This window comes from Sitodiplosis mosellana, unplaced genomic scaffold (assembly GCF_009176505.1).
Source record: "Sitodiplosis mosellana isolate CC-2019 unplaced genomic scaffold, AAFC_SMos_1.0 Smas_scaffold_2, whole genome shotgun sequence".
Lineage (NCBI taxonomy): Eukaryota > Metazoa > Arthropoda > Insecta > Diptera > Cecidomyiidae > Sitodiplosis > Sitodiplosis mosellana.
In genome coordinates, this window is record NW_022595245.1 from 8,893,112 (window position 1) to 8,908,750 (window position 15,639).

General features: G+C 36.2%; 7 protein-coding genes across 7 annotated transcripts; 4 read left to right on the plus strand and 3 right to left on the minus strand.

Moving 5' to 3' along the window:
- The first annotated feature begins 104 nt into the window (after nt 1–104).
- On the plus strand, nt 105–1,713 carry LOC129565473 (uncharacterized). Its single transcript, XM_055440422.1, has 2 exons — nt 105–1,448; nt 1,517–1,713. Exons 1-2 carry the CDS (start codon nt 847–849, stop codon nt 1,575–1,577), a joined length of 663 nt encoding a protein of 220 aa, XP_055296397.1. The 5' UTR covers nt 105–846; the 3' UTR covers nt 1,578–1,713.
- Nucleotides 1,703–4,711, minus strand: LOC129565471 (uncharacterized). The gene is made up of 8 exons (XM_055440420.1): nt 4,271–4,711; nt 3,538–3,863; nt 3,250–3,469; nt 2,939–3,132; nt 2,691–2,835; nt 2,479–2,626; nt 2,355–2,398; nt 1,703–2,265 (listed from the first exon to the last, which is right to left on the minus strand). Exons 1-8 carry the CDS (start codon nt 4,421–4,423, stop codon nt 1,729–1,731), a joined length of 1,767 nt encoding a protein of 588 aa, XP_055296395.1. The 5' UTR covers nt 4,424–4,711; the 3' UTR covers nt 1,703–1,728.
- Nucleotides 4,712–5,076: 365 nt separating this feature from the next.
- LOC129564922 (uncharacterized) lies at nt 5,077–6,368 on the plus strand. Its single transcript, XM_055439174.1, has 2 exons — nt 5,077–5,952; nt 6,046–6,368. Exons 1-2 carry the CDS (start codon nt 5,865–5,867, stop codon nt 6,327–6,329), a joined length of 372 nt encoding a protein of 123 aa, XP_055295149.1. The 5' UTR covers nt 5,077–5,864; the 3' UTR covers nt 6,330–6,368.
- A 1,564-nt stretch (nt 6,369–7,932) lies between these two features.
- Nucleotides 7,933–8,742, plus strand: LOC129564988 (uncharacterized). Its single transcript, XM_055439242.1, has 3 exons — nt 7,933–7,967; nt 8,050–8,406; nt 8,482–8,742. Exons 1-3 carry the CDS (start codon nt 7,956–7,958, stop codon nt 8,740–8,742), a joined length of 630 nt encoding a protein of 209 aa, XP_055295217.1. The 5' UTR covers nt 7,933–7,955.
- A 155-nt stretch (nt 8,743–8,897) lies between these two features.
- On the minus strand, nt 8,898–10,897 carry LOC129564870 (uncharacterized). Its single transcript, XM_055439064.1, has 2 exons — nt 10,656–10,897; nt 8,898–10,596 (listed from the first exon to the last, which is right to left on the minus strand). The coding sequence occupies exons 1-2, from the start codon at nt 10,779–10,781 to the stop codon at nt 9,094–9,096; spliced, it is 1,629 nt and encodes a 542-aa protein (XP_055295039.1). The 5' UTR covers nt 10,782–10,897; the 3' UTR covers nt 8,898–9,093.
- A 117-nt stretch (nt 10,898–11,014) lies between these two features.
- Nucleotides 11,015–12,065, plus strand: LOC129564871 (mediator of RNA polymerase II transcription subunit 21-like). The gene is made up of 5 exons (XM_055439065.1): nt 11,015–11,209; nt 11,294–11,335; nt 11,411–11,517; nt 11,603–11,729; nt 11,810–12,065. The coding sequence occupies exons 1-5, from the start codon at nt 11,168–11,170 to the stop codon at nt 11,909–11,911; spliced, it is 420 nt and encodes a 139-aa protein (XP_055295040.1). The 5' UTR covers nt 11,015–11,167; the 3' UTR covers nt 11,912–12,065.
- A 573-nt stretch (nt 12,066–12,638) lies between these two features.
- Nucleotides 12,639–14,213, minus strand: LOC129564989 (putative glucosylceramidase 4). Its single transcript, XM_055439243.1, has one exon. It carries the CDS (start codon nt 14,211–14,213, stop codon nt 12,639–12,641), a length of 1,575 nt encoding a protein of 524 aa, XP_055295218.1.
- Nucleotides 14,214–15,639: the final 1,426 nt, after the last annotated feature.

Genomic DNA, 15,639 nt, shown 5'->3' on the forward strand with positions numbered 1-15,639 from the left:
TTCTTTATACGCGTTGTTTACGACACTCACATTCATTAATTTCAGTTGTTGCTCATGTTATTGTTGTTGCTGCTACTGCTACTGCTACTGCTACTATTGCTGCTGCTGCTGTGCAAAGTGTCACACAGATGCATATTCCACTCTAGAGCCAATCCATTTCGCTGCTTTCGGTTGTTGACCTCATCGTTAAGCATGTCTTTCTCATTTGTTTGTTTATCATTTTTCTTCCGTTAGCTTTACCTTCAGCATCGAATATCGTGTATAGTAAATGTTATGGTATCAAATGCAGTCGTTGCGATCACAACTCTGGGCAAGCATGAATATTCTAAAAACCCATCTGAAGTTCATGTTACAAAGCGATTTTATTAAGAGAGAGCAAGCGTGCGCTCTCGAAATAGAAAGAAGAAGAAAACGAAACAGTTTGCATTTGTAATTTATTGCAGTGATGGTTGAGAGAAAGAGTAGAAAAAAGGCACATCGTCAACAATCGACTTTTTGGTTTGTTTTACTAAACCGCGATGGATCTATGGAAAGAACATTCATGTTACTCGATTTGCCTTTCTCTTCTCGCGACTGTTCTTTTTATTTTTTTTTATTGTAGAGTGAGAATACCAGTTCGCAGCAGCTAAACCAGCTTATGCAATGTAACCGTTCTTTTTTGCGACCTTTTCTTTGTGTATTCTTGCTTTACACATTTCTTCGTTCTTTATACGCGACGATTTGGCCGTTCTCCGAGTAGCAAATAGTGATCAACTTTTAGTCATCGCTTACTTTCCGTTCGAATCAGTTGGCCTGTGGATTTTGCAACGAGAGAAAAATCAGTTTTGATATCATTGTTCGTTGAAAATGTGTAAATTCAATCAGAATTTGTTTATTGTTTGGTGTTCACTTTGGCTGGTGTTGCTATTCAAAACATATAATGCATCGCCGCTGGATTTCATGTTGTTGGATGACCTTATCGATGAACCGGGAAATGAACCGGATCATGATTTAACGTATGATCAGCGACAAAATGGCACGGAGAACATTAGATTGAATATTGATGGTGTTATCATTGCATTCCCATCGTCGTCGTCGAGTCAGGCTAGTAATGCGGCAGGAAGTCTCGCGACAAACTATTTACTCCAATTGGCAGCAGGGGCTGCTGATGATGATGACGACAGTGATTATTTCCCATTCGTGAAAAATGCCAACAATGAAAACGGTGTAACGGCTCCATCGGCGGCCAGTGAGAAAGAAACGGCCGAACAGGCCAAAGATAAAAAGAAAATTACATCGATACCAGAGCCAACAAAAGACAACAGTGTGAAGCGTGTAGTGATTGTTAAAGAAGCTGTGAAAAATGAAGCCGTAGCAGTGCCACCACAACATGTCGATCCAGTTGTTGATGAACAATCGAATTTGGATGTCGTCCCAGTTAAGAAAATCCAATCGCGCCGAAAGAACAAGTAATTTGAATCGAAGCATAATTTAGAGTCAAATATTTAAAATGGTTTTATTTCTCTTTGTTTAACAGGCACAAACTCCGTTTGGCTGGTCTTTTGGACTTTCTAGAGCGTTACAGAGAACAGAACTGATTTTACAATTTTCATTCCATAATATTATTATTCATTTACTCATATATGCAAACCATATTTATTGCAAATTTTATTTCAAAACTGGAATATGTCTCTAGTGAAATGATCAATAAAAACAATTAATTTGATCAAAGTTGTTGCTCGTTTTTAATTATTCTTTGTCTAAAACATTGGTATCGGTTGGTGTTACAATAAACTTATGAGATCTCTTGGAAGTTGATGGGCCTGGATCGTTGCTTTTGATTGAGTCATTCGACAATGATGATGGTGAAACGACAATTTCTGGTATCTTTTCCAGTGGAAATCGATTGATTTCTTTTAGGCTTGAAATGTGTGAAGAACTCAATGGTGAACTCGAATATGGTAGAGTGTTGCGACGTTTTGATTTATAGCTTCTTAAACGGGTGGGTTCATTAAATTTACTCGATATGGGAATTGACGCCGTCATACCCATTGGATCGAATTCAGGCAATGGTGAACTCATTGGTGACCACGTATTCTGATACGATTGACTATACATGCTTCGCATTCTCTCCTCATTTGTTTTCGGTTTCAAACCGTCTTCTGTTAATTGTCGAGACATTCGGCCTTCATTTACATTCGATGTGCTATTGTAATTGCGAGCCACTTTTATGTCGTGCTTCCACAGTTGACGCTGGTCTCGCGTTAGAGGTGACACTTCTTTGATCTAAATAAACGAATGCATTTGAATGGTAGAAACTTTGTGCGTCTTTTCTATTGTTCTAGTTTCAATTTTGCACAAAGTATTTTGCTTACCTTTAAAGTCAACAAGCCCACAAACAATATGCAAAGCACGTTAACTATGGTAAATGGAAGTTTTTAATTAATTTCCAACGTTTTTTGTTGTTGTTTTGTTTTGTTTTGTTTTTCCGATGTTTACCTATGGTAAGAAGCATACTAATACATCCATACACGGCTAATTCAATCGATTGATGATCCGAATAGTATTGTGTTTGGACTAGTTTGCCGTATAAACTTTCGTCATTCTCATTCAACTTGTACAAAACGGCCAATGCCCATAGAACGCCCTGTCAATCATAATTTTATTTAAATTATATAACTCTTGGTCACGAATGTTTTGCTAAGAGTTACCGCATTTACAGCTGGCGGCAATAAAGACACTGAAATTGCTACACCGACCAATGAACCCACATTTTCACCCAAAATCCCAATAGCAGCAGCAGCACCCGTGGGAAGAGCAGTTAGAACACCAATTAACAGTGAATGAAATTCACATCTATCTTGCAAAAGTCAAAGAGTCTTTTATTCTAATTTTCGATGCTGATTCGAAGTAACTTTTCAAAATATGTTCATGAATAATGTGTGTTTATATTGTTCACCTTCGAACCATTTCGGATGTTACAGCCTCTTTTGATCCAATAGCATATGATAGATCAATGCTGCATACGATCGAACCAAATATAAAACCAATTGTGGTTGCCATTAGAATGCCAATCACTTCGTTTATAAGACCGAATCGAATGAGCGCATGATCTTTGATAACAATGCCGAAAATTGTCGCAATCACCGGACCCTAAAAACGATTTGTAGAAGGCTAGATTACAAAGAAATTGGATTTAACGCTCAAAATGCTTGAAAATACACAATTTATGTATTCAAACATCTATATAAGGAGCAAAAATCAACAAACCATCATGGGAGATATAAGCATTGACGATATTAATGTGGTTGTATCATTTTCAATCAATCCAAATGCAGCCAACATTCCAGCGACTATGATGAGTGTTACGAAATCGAATGTTAGAGTGGCTTCCTCTCTCACTCGTTGAACAATTTTAGCCACACTATACCTGGCTTGAGCCGATTTTACAAACTTATCCCAAGCGGTTTGTTTACACTCGGCAATTGACCTTAAATTGAAGCAAACGAAGTTCAATTTCAGTTACAATCACGTTTTAATCAGAGTATTAAAACTTACTCTATTCTAGGGTCAAGATTGTCGGCTTTCGGCGATTGATTATAAATGGCGCATGGGATCATTGACATAAGAGAGCCATTTCTCTGTCCGACGCCCCACTCGTTCAGTGTAGACAGAATTAGTTCGTGGCGTGCATTTGACTCAACAAAAAATGTAATTTGATAATATTTCATGCTCTTCGATAGCTGCCAAGCCGCGTTGTCAATTTTCAGCTTTTTAAACAGTTCATTCATTATACTCTCCATTGTTGAGTCTTCCGAAATGTTTAACAGTCCAGCATATTCTTGGTATTCATCTTTTTCCAATAGAAGACCCTCTGGTGGACTCTGGTTTAAAAAAAGAATAAAACCATTGACGTTCAAACACAAAAATAAACAAAATCGATTTAATTTGTCACTGATTGCGCGCGATGATAACCTCACAGCAGCGTGTCGCTGACTTTGTTTGGTGTTGTAAGCGTCTTCCAAAAAAACAAGCTATTCAACTGATAATACTACTAAAAATATCGCTGACAAGCAGCTCATTTCTACAAACTACTAAGTCAAACCATAACGTGACTATTTATCGAGTATAAATCAAATTCATTCACTTTTGTGCGATGCAAAAAATAATATTATTGTTATTGCCATTTTGTTCCATGACATTGAACTTAGGCTTTTTTTGCGCTTCAATCTCTTGCAAATTAAACACAATGTATCACAAATACAAGATAATCATGAACAAAAAACCGTACGATTTTGAATACTCCATTATCATGTTTTTCGCTCTTTTGTTTGGCACTGTCAATTTTCAAGATTGATCCCGTTTTCGATTGCTTTTCTTTTTGATCCAAACGAAGTTCCTCCGGTTCGGTTGGAATTGTCACGACAAACAATACACCAGCCATCACTTTTTAACTATAATTAGAACGTTTAACACTGATAAAAATAACTTCTATTTTGACCAAACTGATTGTGTGAAACTCATAACGGTTTGAACAGATTTATGGTTCTGAATCCGTCCAGTATCACACTGAAACTGATGAGACGTAAAGTGATAACTGCACCGATCTACTTCGTATTACTTGTTCTCACATTTGCATACGTATGCATGAGTACTGTAATCGGCTAAAAATGTCTAATAAACAATTCTTTCCAGTTCAATCCTTATCGAAATGGTTCGTAGTTTGAGTCATTCTCAAATTGTGAACATTTCTTTTTTTACTGGCCTAGGCAAGGGATTAATGTTTTTCTTGATAACTATATCGAACAGAGAATCTTCTAAATTTTACGTAAAAGTTAGAAGTTCAAATACAAACCTGGTCCTGTTGCATGAGTAAATATATGGTTTGTGGTCTATATTCATAAATTACAAAAAAAATGATAATAATTTGATTGATGGGAGAAGTATTAATTCAGGCGAATTTTCACATTGGTAACGTTAACGAAAAAAAAAATATGGGCAATGAAATAGATACAAGTTCGATTTGAATGATTGTTTTCATTTGCATATTTAAATCAATTTTATTGTCAAAATGATAGCTTACACGAGTTCATTTCATTAGCTGGCCGTCGAAATGGACCGAGAGAGAGTGCTTCATTTGATTCATTGCAACTCTCTTCCGATTGCACTATAATATACTTTTTTTAAGCATAAATTTGCAAAGGTGTATCCAATCTGTGTCAAATATCGATCGTGATGTAATTCTTGCTTTTGGTTAATCAACGCAAATGGTGTGTGCAAAGTGCTTACGAATCCGAATATGAAAGGGAAATTAGACGAAAATCTCATGCACAATTCATACCGAAAAATCGAGTTTCATTCAACGGAAGGAATTAATTTGGTTTTCGTAAGTAAAAAAAACTGAGTGTCCACATGCAAAAGAGGTAGAGCGTCCACAAAAAGGAGGGACAGTTTTTAGTGCGATTTGAGGTATGTATAAAAGTTCGCAATGTTGCAAAGTCAAATCAATTCACATTCAGTTCTCACTGGCATCAGTTCGAATTTCAAAATGAAGTGTTTGGTAGGTTTCTATTTTGACCGAAAAAAAATCGAAATTGGTTGAAATAAACTTGGTTTTTAATGTGCATTTTCATTCATTTGTACAGGCAATTTTGTTGGTGGTTTCAGTCCCATTGTGCGTTAGTGTCGAGAAGAAGGAAAAACGTGGCATTAATCACGAGCACGGCTACGCTGCAGCCACACCACTCCACGCTGCTCCACTCCCAGCTGCCCATTTCCACGCCGCTGAGCTCCCATCTCAGCCATTATTTGCCGCAGCTCCAGATTATGCTGCTCAACAACATTTTGCCGCTGAGCAATTGCCATTGGCGCATGATATTACTCCAATGCTTCAACCAAGTGCCGGTTACGCCGTTCAAGCTGCACCAGCTCAAGTTCAAACCATTGTCAAGCAAATCGCTGTCCCACATGAACGTAAGTAGTTTTATTAGCTCAATGCAAACTCACTGAGTCAAGTTTTTGGAAATTTCAATTTTGGATTGGTTTTTTTCTTTGCGTTCCTTATAGACTTAATTCCTATCGACAATCCAGTCCCATTTCCCGTAGAACGTCCAGTACCGATCGATAATCCCGTGCCACATGTAAAATTGGTAGAACAACCTGTACCAATCCACGTCGACGTACCGATTACTGTGCCTATTGTGAAACAAATCCAAGTTCCACAGCCACACGTGCATCATGTGAAGTTGCTGCTTCAAAAAGTGTTGGTTCAACAACCAGCAGCACCACAAAAATATATCGTCATTCAACAGAACTCACGTAGTGGCCATCATGGTTGGGGATGGGATTAAGAAGTAGCAAAAAAAACCATTACTAGTTATTTAAGAAGACTGTTGACATTTGAGAAACAAAACAAAATAAAACTAAATGAAAATATGTTCTAATATAAAATTTGCCTTTTGATCACACTTATTATGTACGCTGAATTCTCGTCTCTTGTATCGCAATCACTTGCAGTTTGCGATAGTACAGCTGATTTCGGTCACCAAAAACCAAAAGTAAACATTGCTAAACCAAAACTTGAAAAAAATCGTTGGAAATTTAATAAAAACTTTCATTCATCAAGCGGAGGAAGAGAGAAACTAAACAAAACACATTTGTAATGCTTTCATATTGATTTTAATGCATCAGGGCTGGAATTCTAAGACATTCCACCAAAATCGTGCGGAATTATTTTTTTTGTACGTAGGACTGACTATATTGGAGTGAAAGAGAGAGATTCCACTAATTTTCTGGATTATTAAGATAACTCAAGGAAAAGTGATAGTTATCGGAATAATTCCGGTGGTAACCAAAAAATTTGTGGAATCTTTCTCTTTCACTCCAATATAGTCTTACGTACAAAAAAAATAATTCCGCACGATTTTGGTAGAATGTCTTAGAATTCCAGCACAGCACAGAAAACAAATGAAAATAATCGCTAAAATTTGAAAACATATCGGAATGTGTTGATGAGAGTTTAATAATAAGACTTTTTTTTATGCAATATGATTGAACCCATGAAAACTATATCAATTTTGTCTGCTTGAAATTATATCGCCTTTCACTCTCAACATCTGACTATCACACTTTTACATCAATGGAATATTCATTGACTCTAGCTGATCGGTGAAAAAATGACGAATCAAGTTCCGTATGCGTAAGATACTTTGTAATACAACGAGTAAGTATTCTGTCTGGACTAGGCCGATTGATCATCGAATCGTTAAAACGTTTTTGTTGACATTTTACAACTTCAAAGTACTACATGGCTTTTGTGTGATACGGGAATTCATTAACGTTTTACATCACTTGGGTATGGTCGCAGTAAGATTACATATATAATCGTAATTAAAACTGTATCTCGTGACACTATAAGAATAAATCAGTTGATTAAAATTGAACACCGGTTGATTGATTGAATAGGAAATGATTCAATTCGGCGTTCTGCGATAAATGCGTGCGATAGAAACGTGTTTATAACCATTAGAAATCGATGATTTATTCATTACTAAACCATCAAATTTGTATTTTTTTTATTCGAATTGTATGCAAACATTTTAACAATATATGATGAAATAGATTAATTTAACTGAAAATAAGGTATTATTGTAACGTGTGAATGTGTACGGGCACATGCAAATTTCCAAGATTTGATAATTAAACTAAGCAGATGCCTTTTACCTCTCTCCAAACGCGCCGATACATTTGAGCGAAGAAAAAAAAAATTCGTCGCAACATTTTATGCAATGTAATTTAAAGCATTTCTAATTGATACGATCCGATTTATTTTCCGAATCCCACTTGAAAATTGTAGGCGAGGAGGGGATTTTTCTCTCGATTTTGATGGAGACTACATAAACGAAGAGCTCTTTTGATTCACAATCATAGTGTTTTGAATCGTTGTGAAAAATACATTGTGTCGAGTGATAGTCGAAATGAATCCGATGGTACATTTGAATTTGATAAATCAGTGAAAATAGGGACAGCAAACTAATCGAGAAAAAAATGTGTTTGGTGATATTATTTCAGATCTTAGGTTTTGTGGCATTGTTGGCCGTTTCAGTCAATGCTGGCGTAGCTCATCATCATGAACAAAATGAAGGTTATCAAACACCATTCCTGCCAATTGCTGGACCACAATCGTCAAGCGCAGGCTACGAGGTATCTGAACCATCGCCAGTTGCTCAAGCTTATCAAGCTGCTCCAATTCAAGCCGGTCATAATGAAGTCTCTGCCCAATACGAAGCCGCTCCACAATATGCAGCCGCTCCACAGTATGATACTACTCCACTTGTCCAATCAATTCATGTCGATCAACACGTTCAACCAGTTGTGCCACCACAGCCAACCGTTCATCTTCAAAAAACTGTCATCAAACACATTGAAGTAATTATTTTTTTCGGAAATGTTTGACGTGTTTCCGAACTAATCATTTTGTTTCTATTTTCGATCGTCTCTTAGGTTCCATACCCAGTGAACAAATACGTTAAAATTGACCGCCCAGTGCCATACTATGTTGATCGCCCTTACAAAGTTGACCGACCATATGAAGTGGTCAAATACATTGAAAAGCCATACATTGTGAAAGTCGAACGGAAAGTGCACGTTCCAGTTATTTCAAAGGTGGCCGTTCCACATCCAATTGTCCAAATCGAACCAATCGTTGCCCAACCAAAACTCGTTCACGCTCACGAATACAACGCTAATCATCATTCGTGGTAAACCGACAGTGTTACTCTCAAAATGATTGTTAATTAATTTTTAGTACTGAAGAAAAGATTAAAATAGAAAAAATATACCAAAATGTGAACTTACGTCTCTTTTCTTTTGTCAAACCCTTGAAATTTAAGCTAAAAAACAATGACAAAATTCGCTAGTTTTTCTGCAATCATTTATTTTCTTTTATTTCAATTTCAACAATCCCAACAACATGCATTGCTTCGATTATTTGTTAAAAAAATTTATTTCATTTTGTTTGCCCAACTATTTGTGTCTAAAAAGGTTATTAACACTGCAACATGCACTCGAAATATCTTAAAACTGTAACAATTGCTCTTGAAAAAATGATGATAATCATTCGTCACCGGCATGGCGGCATTTGGTGTTGACAATTAGATAGCGTATGATATCTGGGTCGGAAATCATTTGAACGCCGTTAATCTCGCTCGGATTCACAAACATGTTCAACGGCATTGTCTGTGGCTGTGGTCTACTGTTTTTTAAAGCTTTAACAATTTTCCAAATCATCGAATTGGTCATTACTAAATCACACCAGTGAATGTGCAAGGCACGAAGTTGACATGAGAAGCGTAAAAAATCGATCACCGTCGACTCTTTCCATTTGATGTAACGCGTACAAAACACTTCCAAATTCGGTAGATCCTGTGCTAGAGCAATCAATGACTGTTGATTTGGCTCGTAGTGTGCGTCTGATTCGCCACCGTCATATAACAGATGGAGTTTCAGAACACGCAATGCACTGAATCGCGTCAAACATCGAAGAATTTCGTTCAGATCGGCTTCATCCAAATACATCAGGTTTAGTTTTGTTAGGTTTTTGAGCGAGCTCAAGTAAACGATATTCAATGCGTTGAGATTTGGAAATGACGGTAAAATTGTCAACTTTTCTACGTTTGGTAAATTTTGTGCCACGGCTTGAAGGCGTTCATCAGCGTGATAAGCGGTGAATTTTAAACATTTAATTTGTGGATTTTGCGACAAAAAGGAACGAAATGTATTCAACACCATGTATTCATTGCCCACAATTGATAAATGCTGTAATGTGGGCCACGGACGACAACTTCGGAGCAATTGCATATTCTCCAATAATTTGAGTTTTCGTAAGTTCGGACATATGACTCCAAAATCTAAATCTAAATCATAATCTGGATTGTAAACGGTGATTTCTAATGTTTCCAAACGGCTAAGGATGTCACGAATAGCTGGAACGTGATCGTCAGTAAGAATAATATCACGAAAGCACACTCGTCGTATATTTTTCCCAATCAATTGGCCTAATATATCTAAAAATCGTTTCAGTCGATTGTTGTGATCAAAATGGTGCCACCAGAATTTTAATTCACTGATGTATGGTCCGATGCACATTAATGATCGACGCATTTTAGCCAACGGCATCGTCACTATCGATGTATTATTTTCAACCACAAATGTACGGTAACGTGGAAAGAAATGGGAGTGAAGCAATCGATGAAACAGCTTACAGACTTCAGATAAATTAACCAGTCCGTCGAAATCGACATATTTGAAAATCTCCAACATGCAATCTTCATTCAATGTCAAAAATGCAGGTGTGAATTCTTCGTCAATTTCGATAGTTTCACAAGATGTGTCTAGTGTGGGCTGTTTCCAAGTATCAGCAGGCTGTATGTTGAACACTCGGTTAATGCGTCTACCTTCGAGTTCATTATGTGCCACAGCAAGATATGCATTTCGATCATCAGCATATGTCACATACGCTGCGGCATTTACACTGCCTTTACACATTTCCATCGATTCAATTTCTCCGAATTTCCTCAACTGCCTTTCGATGAACGCCTCATCAAACTGTTGATTTTCCTGTGAACCAAATCCCGAAACGTTTATATGTTCGAATCACGACGAAATAATACGCTTACCGGTAACTCAGCTTCATCCTTATTCAGTGTGACAAACAACTTTCGCACGATTATAAACCGATTCTTATCGTATTCATCCTCATCGTCGACGAAATGATACTGATTATCGTCCCAAATAAATGGCATTGCTCACTGAATTTTATGTAAAACTGTTCAACGTTTTGGAAATTGTGTTTGTTTTGATGCACATGTAGAGCTAAGTTTGATTTATTTTGACATTTCCGCAGTTTCATATCGATAGAGGGCGCTCAAGTGGCTTTGAGGAAGTTTCCATCGATTGGGAGAATATTACAGCGTATATTGCGACAACGTACAAGAATGCTAACTGTCAACAGTTGAATGAAAAAGCATTCATTTGACATTTGTGTTGAATGACAGAAGAAAAAAAAAATTGTGAGCATAAGAAACATAAACAATTTCATCGTCGGTCTTTTTCCATTCTCATTTTCTCGTTGAATAAATAATTTTCTCAGTAAATTTCAAAACAAGACCAAATAAAAAAAAATAGCGAAATGTCTGATCGATTAACACAATTACAGGATACAGTTAATTTGGTGAGTAATGTTCATCATTTTGGAAATGACATCGGGAAATAGATATGATATGAAAATCCATTGTTTGGTTCTTTTCTTCAACAGCAAGCTGAACATTTTTGTAACAGCATTGGTATCCTGCAACAGGTAAGTCGATTCTACTTTGAAATAAAAATGTTTTTCAATGGAACCAACAATATTCAAATTTTAATTTATTTCCAGTGTTCGGTTCCGAGTAAATTCCCGGCATTTGAACGGAATGGTGCCCAACAATCATCACAAAATACCCAAGAAGACTATGCCCAGTTATTTTCAACACTTATCTCAAGGTAATCAATCTGTTCAGTACAAAACATCTATAAAATTGCTTTGTGAAAAATGTTCGGCATTCAATTCAAATGGTTTTTTTCTCAGATGTGCTAAGGATATCGATACGCTGATTGAATCGTTGCCCAATGAAGACAGTTCACAAGAATTACAAGCGCAAAGTTTGCAACGCTTGGAAATGGAAAATCAAGAAGCCGCAAAACGTTTAGAAGAAGTAAATTAATAACAATTGAACAGATTAGATTTGTTTGTTCCATTCAATTTTAACCATTTTTAACCATTTTTCGTTTGTAGATTATCGATCGAGGTCAGAAAACACTGGAAAAAATTCAGGCTGCTCTCAGCGATATCGCACAAGCTCAACTCGATATATCATCATCAGTCCCGTCAGAATAAATATGATAGCATACAGATAAACTTCATCATTTTGTCACCTCAATCACAAAAAAAAACAAACGAAATGAAATCAATGAGATATATTTAGAGATACGTAATGCAAATGTAATTGTAATGACAGAATAAAAAATCCACATCAATAAATGTAAACAAAGGAAATCCGAAAACTATTCCATGTTGAATGATATATTTGTTACAAAAAGTATTTTATGAGCAATTATTGGGTACGTATGTACAAAGGTGAGTGGTAAACTGGTGATGAGTGCGGTCGAGAAGTATAGTGCCGAATGGCAATAAACATAAGAGTGTGAAACTGTGTGACTCGACTCATACTGTGACTTCAGATTCTTGTGGTTCTATCTATTTGTTTGGCATATATTTATCAAGTATCCAGCCACTATAGTAGCTACTTATAGCAGTGATTAAATTTGAATTCAACTACTTATGTCTAGAATAATATTTCAGCATTTTTTCACTCTCAATTTATCTTGAGTATTCAAACTTTACTTTTAATCAAATTGGTATGGTAATGAATTGTTATGTTACTATGGAAGTTATTCCCTACACATAAATTTTTACAATGTTTGGTTGTTTGAATAGTTGGTGTACACACGTGTCAATTTTATGATTTTATTGTCTGATTTCAAAAAACCATAATCGTAAAACCATGATTTGTTTCCCGTCTGTGTAATAAAAATGAACTGTTCGAGAATATTTCCGCGACCATTCATTCAATTGAATATATAAATGTATTTATGGATTTTGGTTTCAGTTCAATCAATGCTAGACCTTTTGACCAATTCATTATTTTTAAATAAGTCGATTGTAAAGTGTTGTTATTGTAGAGAATAACTGAAATTTTTTTATCGGGACGTAAAAATGCCAAAGTTTGCACTTGTTGAACATGTATTCCGATTAATTTTGTATCGATTCGAACGGATTTGGGCGGTATGAAGCGTGAAAAATGTGCCATCGCATAAAACAGTGGTTGTTTGTATAGTTCTGTAAAGTCAGCATTGGTCATGATCATGGCATCAAGATAGTTTTTAATGTAATTTGGTCCACCGTTTTGATCTAGAATCATGTTCCAATCGATATACGAAACCACAAAATGATTTAAGGCACTAATTAAAATATTAATCAATTGTTCTGCACGTTCCCAAGATCCAAGCCTAGGACCATACTCTCCTACCGAATTCATTGCGCCAAAAGACATTTCAGAGTACAAAATTGGCTTATCTTTATATGCCCAGTGTATTTGATCTAAGATGCTTGGTGATGTCATTCGATCTAAATATCCATGAATGTTGAATGCTTGTATATAACTCATCGATTTTGGGTATGTTTCTTTCATTTCACTTATCCAAGAGAGTGACTTATCTCGATTATCATCATAACCATGAATTTGAACGTGTGAATAATTTGAATTTGCAATTGTTGGTCCTAGATTTTCTGCAATCCATTTGGCTTGATTTGATGCACGCCATCCCAATATTTGAAACGGTATTTGACCTGTTGCTGCAGTAGCCGGTTCATTACCAGTCGAAAGCGCGAAAATTTTAACTTTGTCTTTTTCCATCAAGTCCAACCATTTCAAGTGATAATTGGCCCAAGTTTGATAATATTCCGGTTTAAGTTCATTTCCAAGGGAATTTTCCCACTCATACTTCACTTTTAACCATCGCGGAGGACTCCAAGCCGCAGCTAAGACTTTGATGGAAGCATTCTTTGACACGCGCATCATTTCGCGGATGTGAAAATTGTTTTCAACATCTCGTTGGTCCAATTGTGTGAAATTACTCAAGGAGATGTCTTCTTCAGGAGTTTCATTGTAAGCCCAAGGTCCAGAGTACTCAAAATCAGTTCCGCCAATTGGTACTCTCATAAACTCGTAGCCCATTCCCACATCACTCGAATAGTAACTATTGTAGACATATTCTCGAAGTTTTGGTGATAATTTGTTCAGCACATAGGTGACAGCGCCACTGATCGCTGTACCAAATCCATGTATTTGTTGGCGAACTTCACGAGTATTGATGTACAAAAATGATACAGGTCTATTCACTTTTATTATTCTGCTCGAAAACGCTCCTTCGGAGTAGGAAAAACGTTCACCGCCTTTGGAAGAGGTTACCAAAGTGAAACGTTTACTTTCATTTGATTCCGGAATATTCAAAGTATCACAATATGTGCTGTTACAAACGCAAACTATCCCGAATTTAACGTTCTTTGGTATACACGGGAATGGCGTATTCAATGCAAAGGCAATGCCCAACAATGTAAGAATATACAATTTGTACATTTCTACTCGGGATGTATGGTGTGAACACTTTTAATCAACCGTGCACTTTGACAACTAGCAACTGATTAAACCACATTTTTAAATAAAAACGTTTTAGCATCTCTAATTTACGAATAATAAAGTCAACAATGTTGATTTAGTGAATGGTGAGACATCTTATCTAGGGCTATAAAAATTTTGTCAAAATTACTCTGGGATATTTCATAATTTTATGGACAAATTAACAGCCGATAAAATGAATCCATTATAATTTAGGTATTTGCTTCGATAGTTACCTTGGTGATGATCAAATCTTAGGCATTTGCTTCGATGGTTTATCTTGGTGATAATCAAATCTTTCCTTTTTATTCACAAATGACGCAAGTCCAATTTTATTAACATACAATTCAAGACTGAGGTTTATTTCGTTACATGTTATTACATTTTGATATGCGCTATTCATTGATATGCCGCTCGTGCGGCGTCCATCGTGTGGCTATGCTTACCATAGTCGCACGAGAACGTTTGCACTCGCTACAATAATTGCTCATCAATCCATTTACAAATTTTCATTGTTTGTTCGAATTAGAGCTGCCCATGAACTGAACACGAACAGTTCAGTTCGAATTTGTTTTGTAAATTTCGTGTTCGTGTCCGTTCGGTGTTCAGTTCAATTGTTTGTATCAATGGGAAAATCTGTTCATGTTCGTTCGAGTTCACGTTCAATGTTTTGAACGATGTTCATCCTTATGGTCAGAAATGTCATCATTTGAAAATTTCTTCATTTGTTCCGTGCTGGGCGACATTTTTGATAACAACTCAATTTGCCCACTCGAGATATCGCTCAAAATTGGCTGAGAGTCGTGTTTTGACGTCATTAAGCTACCATTAAATTTCCAGAATGGTTTTCTGACTGTGAAAGGAGTTACTAGACCGCAAAATCAAAATCAAAATCAAGAGTATTGTAGATGACTACTTTTCTGTATCTTTAGAAATGATATTTTTGTTCATGGTCTAAATTGTGATTTGAGAGACTTGCCAATGAACATCTATGACGAAAGTGTTATGACAAAAAAACTCCTTTTTTTGTTTTTCAATTGATTTAAAATTTATTTATAATCTATAAATTATAGATAATCCAATCACTGAATATAAAATGAATGAAATAAACCAAATTCGTTCATTTGTTTTATTTAGAAATGACTGGTACCGATATTTCTAAATTTTGCGAATGAGTTTGCAGAAAATTTTGCTAATAGTTTTGTTGACCAACACATTTTGTATGAATTTGCTTGAGATGAGCTTAAGAGTTTTGGATCTTCGGCATGAATTGAATGAAAATCACCATGTATGTGGTGATACCAGCGACCATCTAGATAGGATTAAATATGTGAGTAATTTAACTTTATTACCACAAAATGATTTGCACTTACCGCTCGAAGAAGTG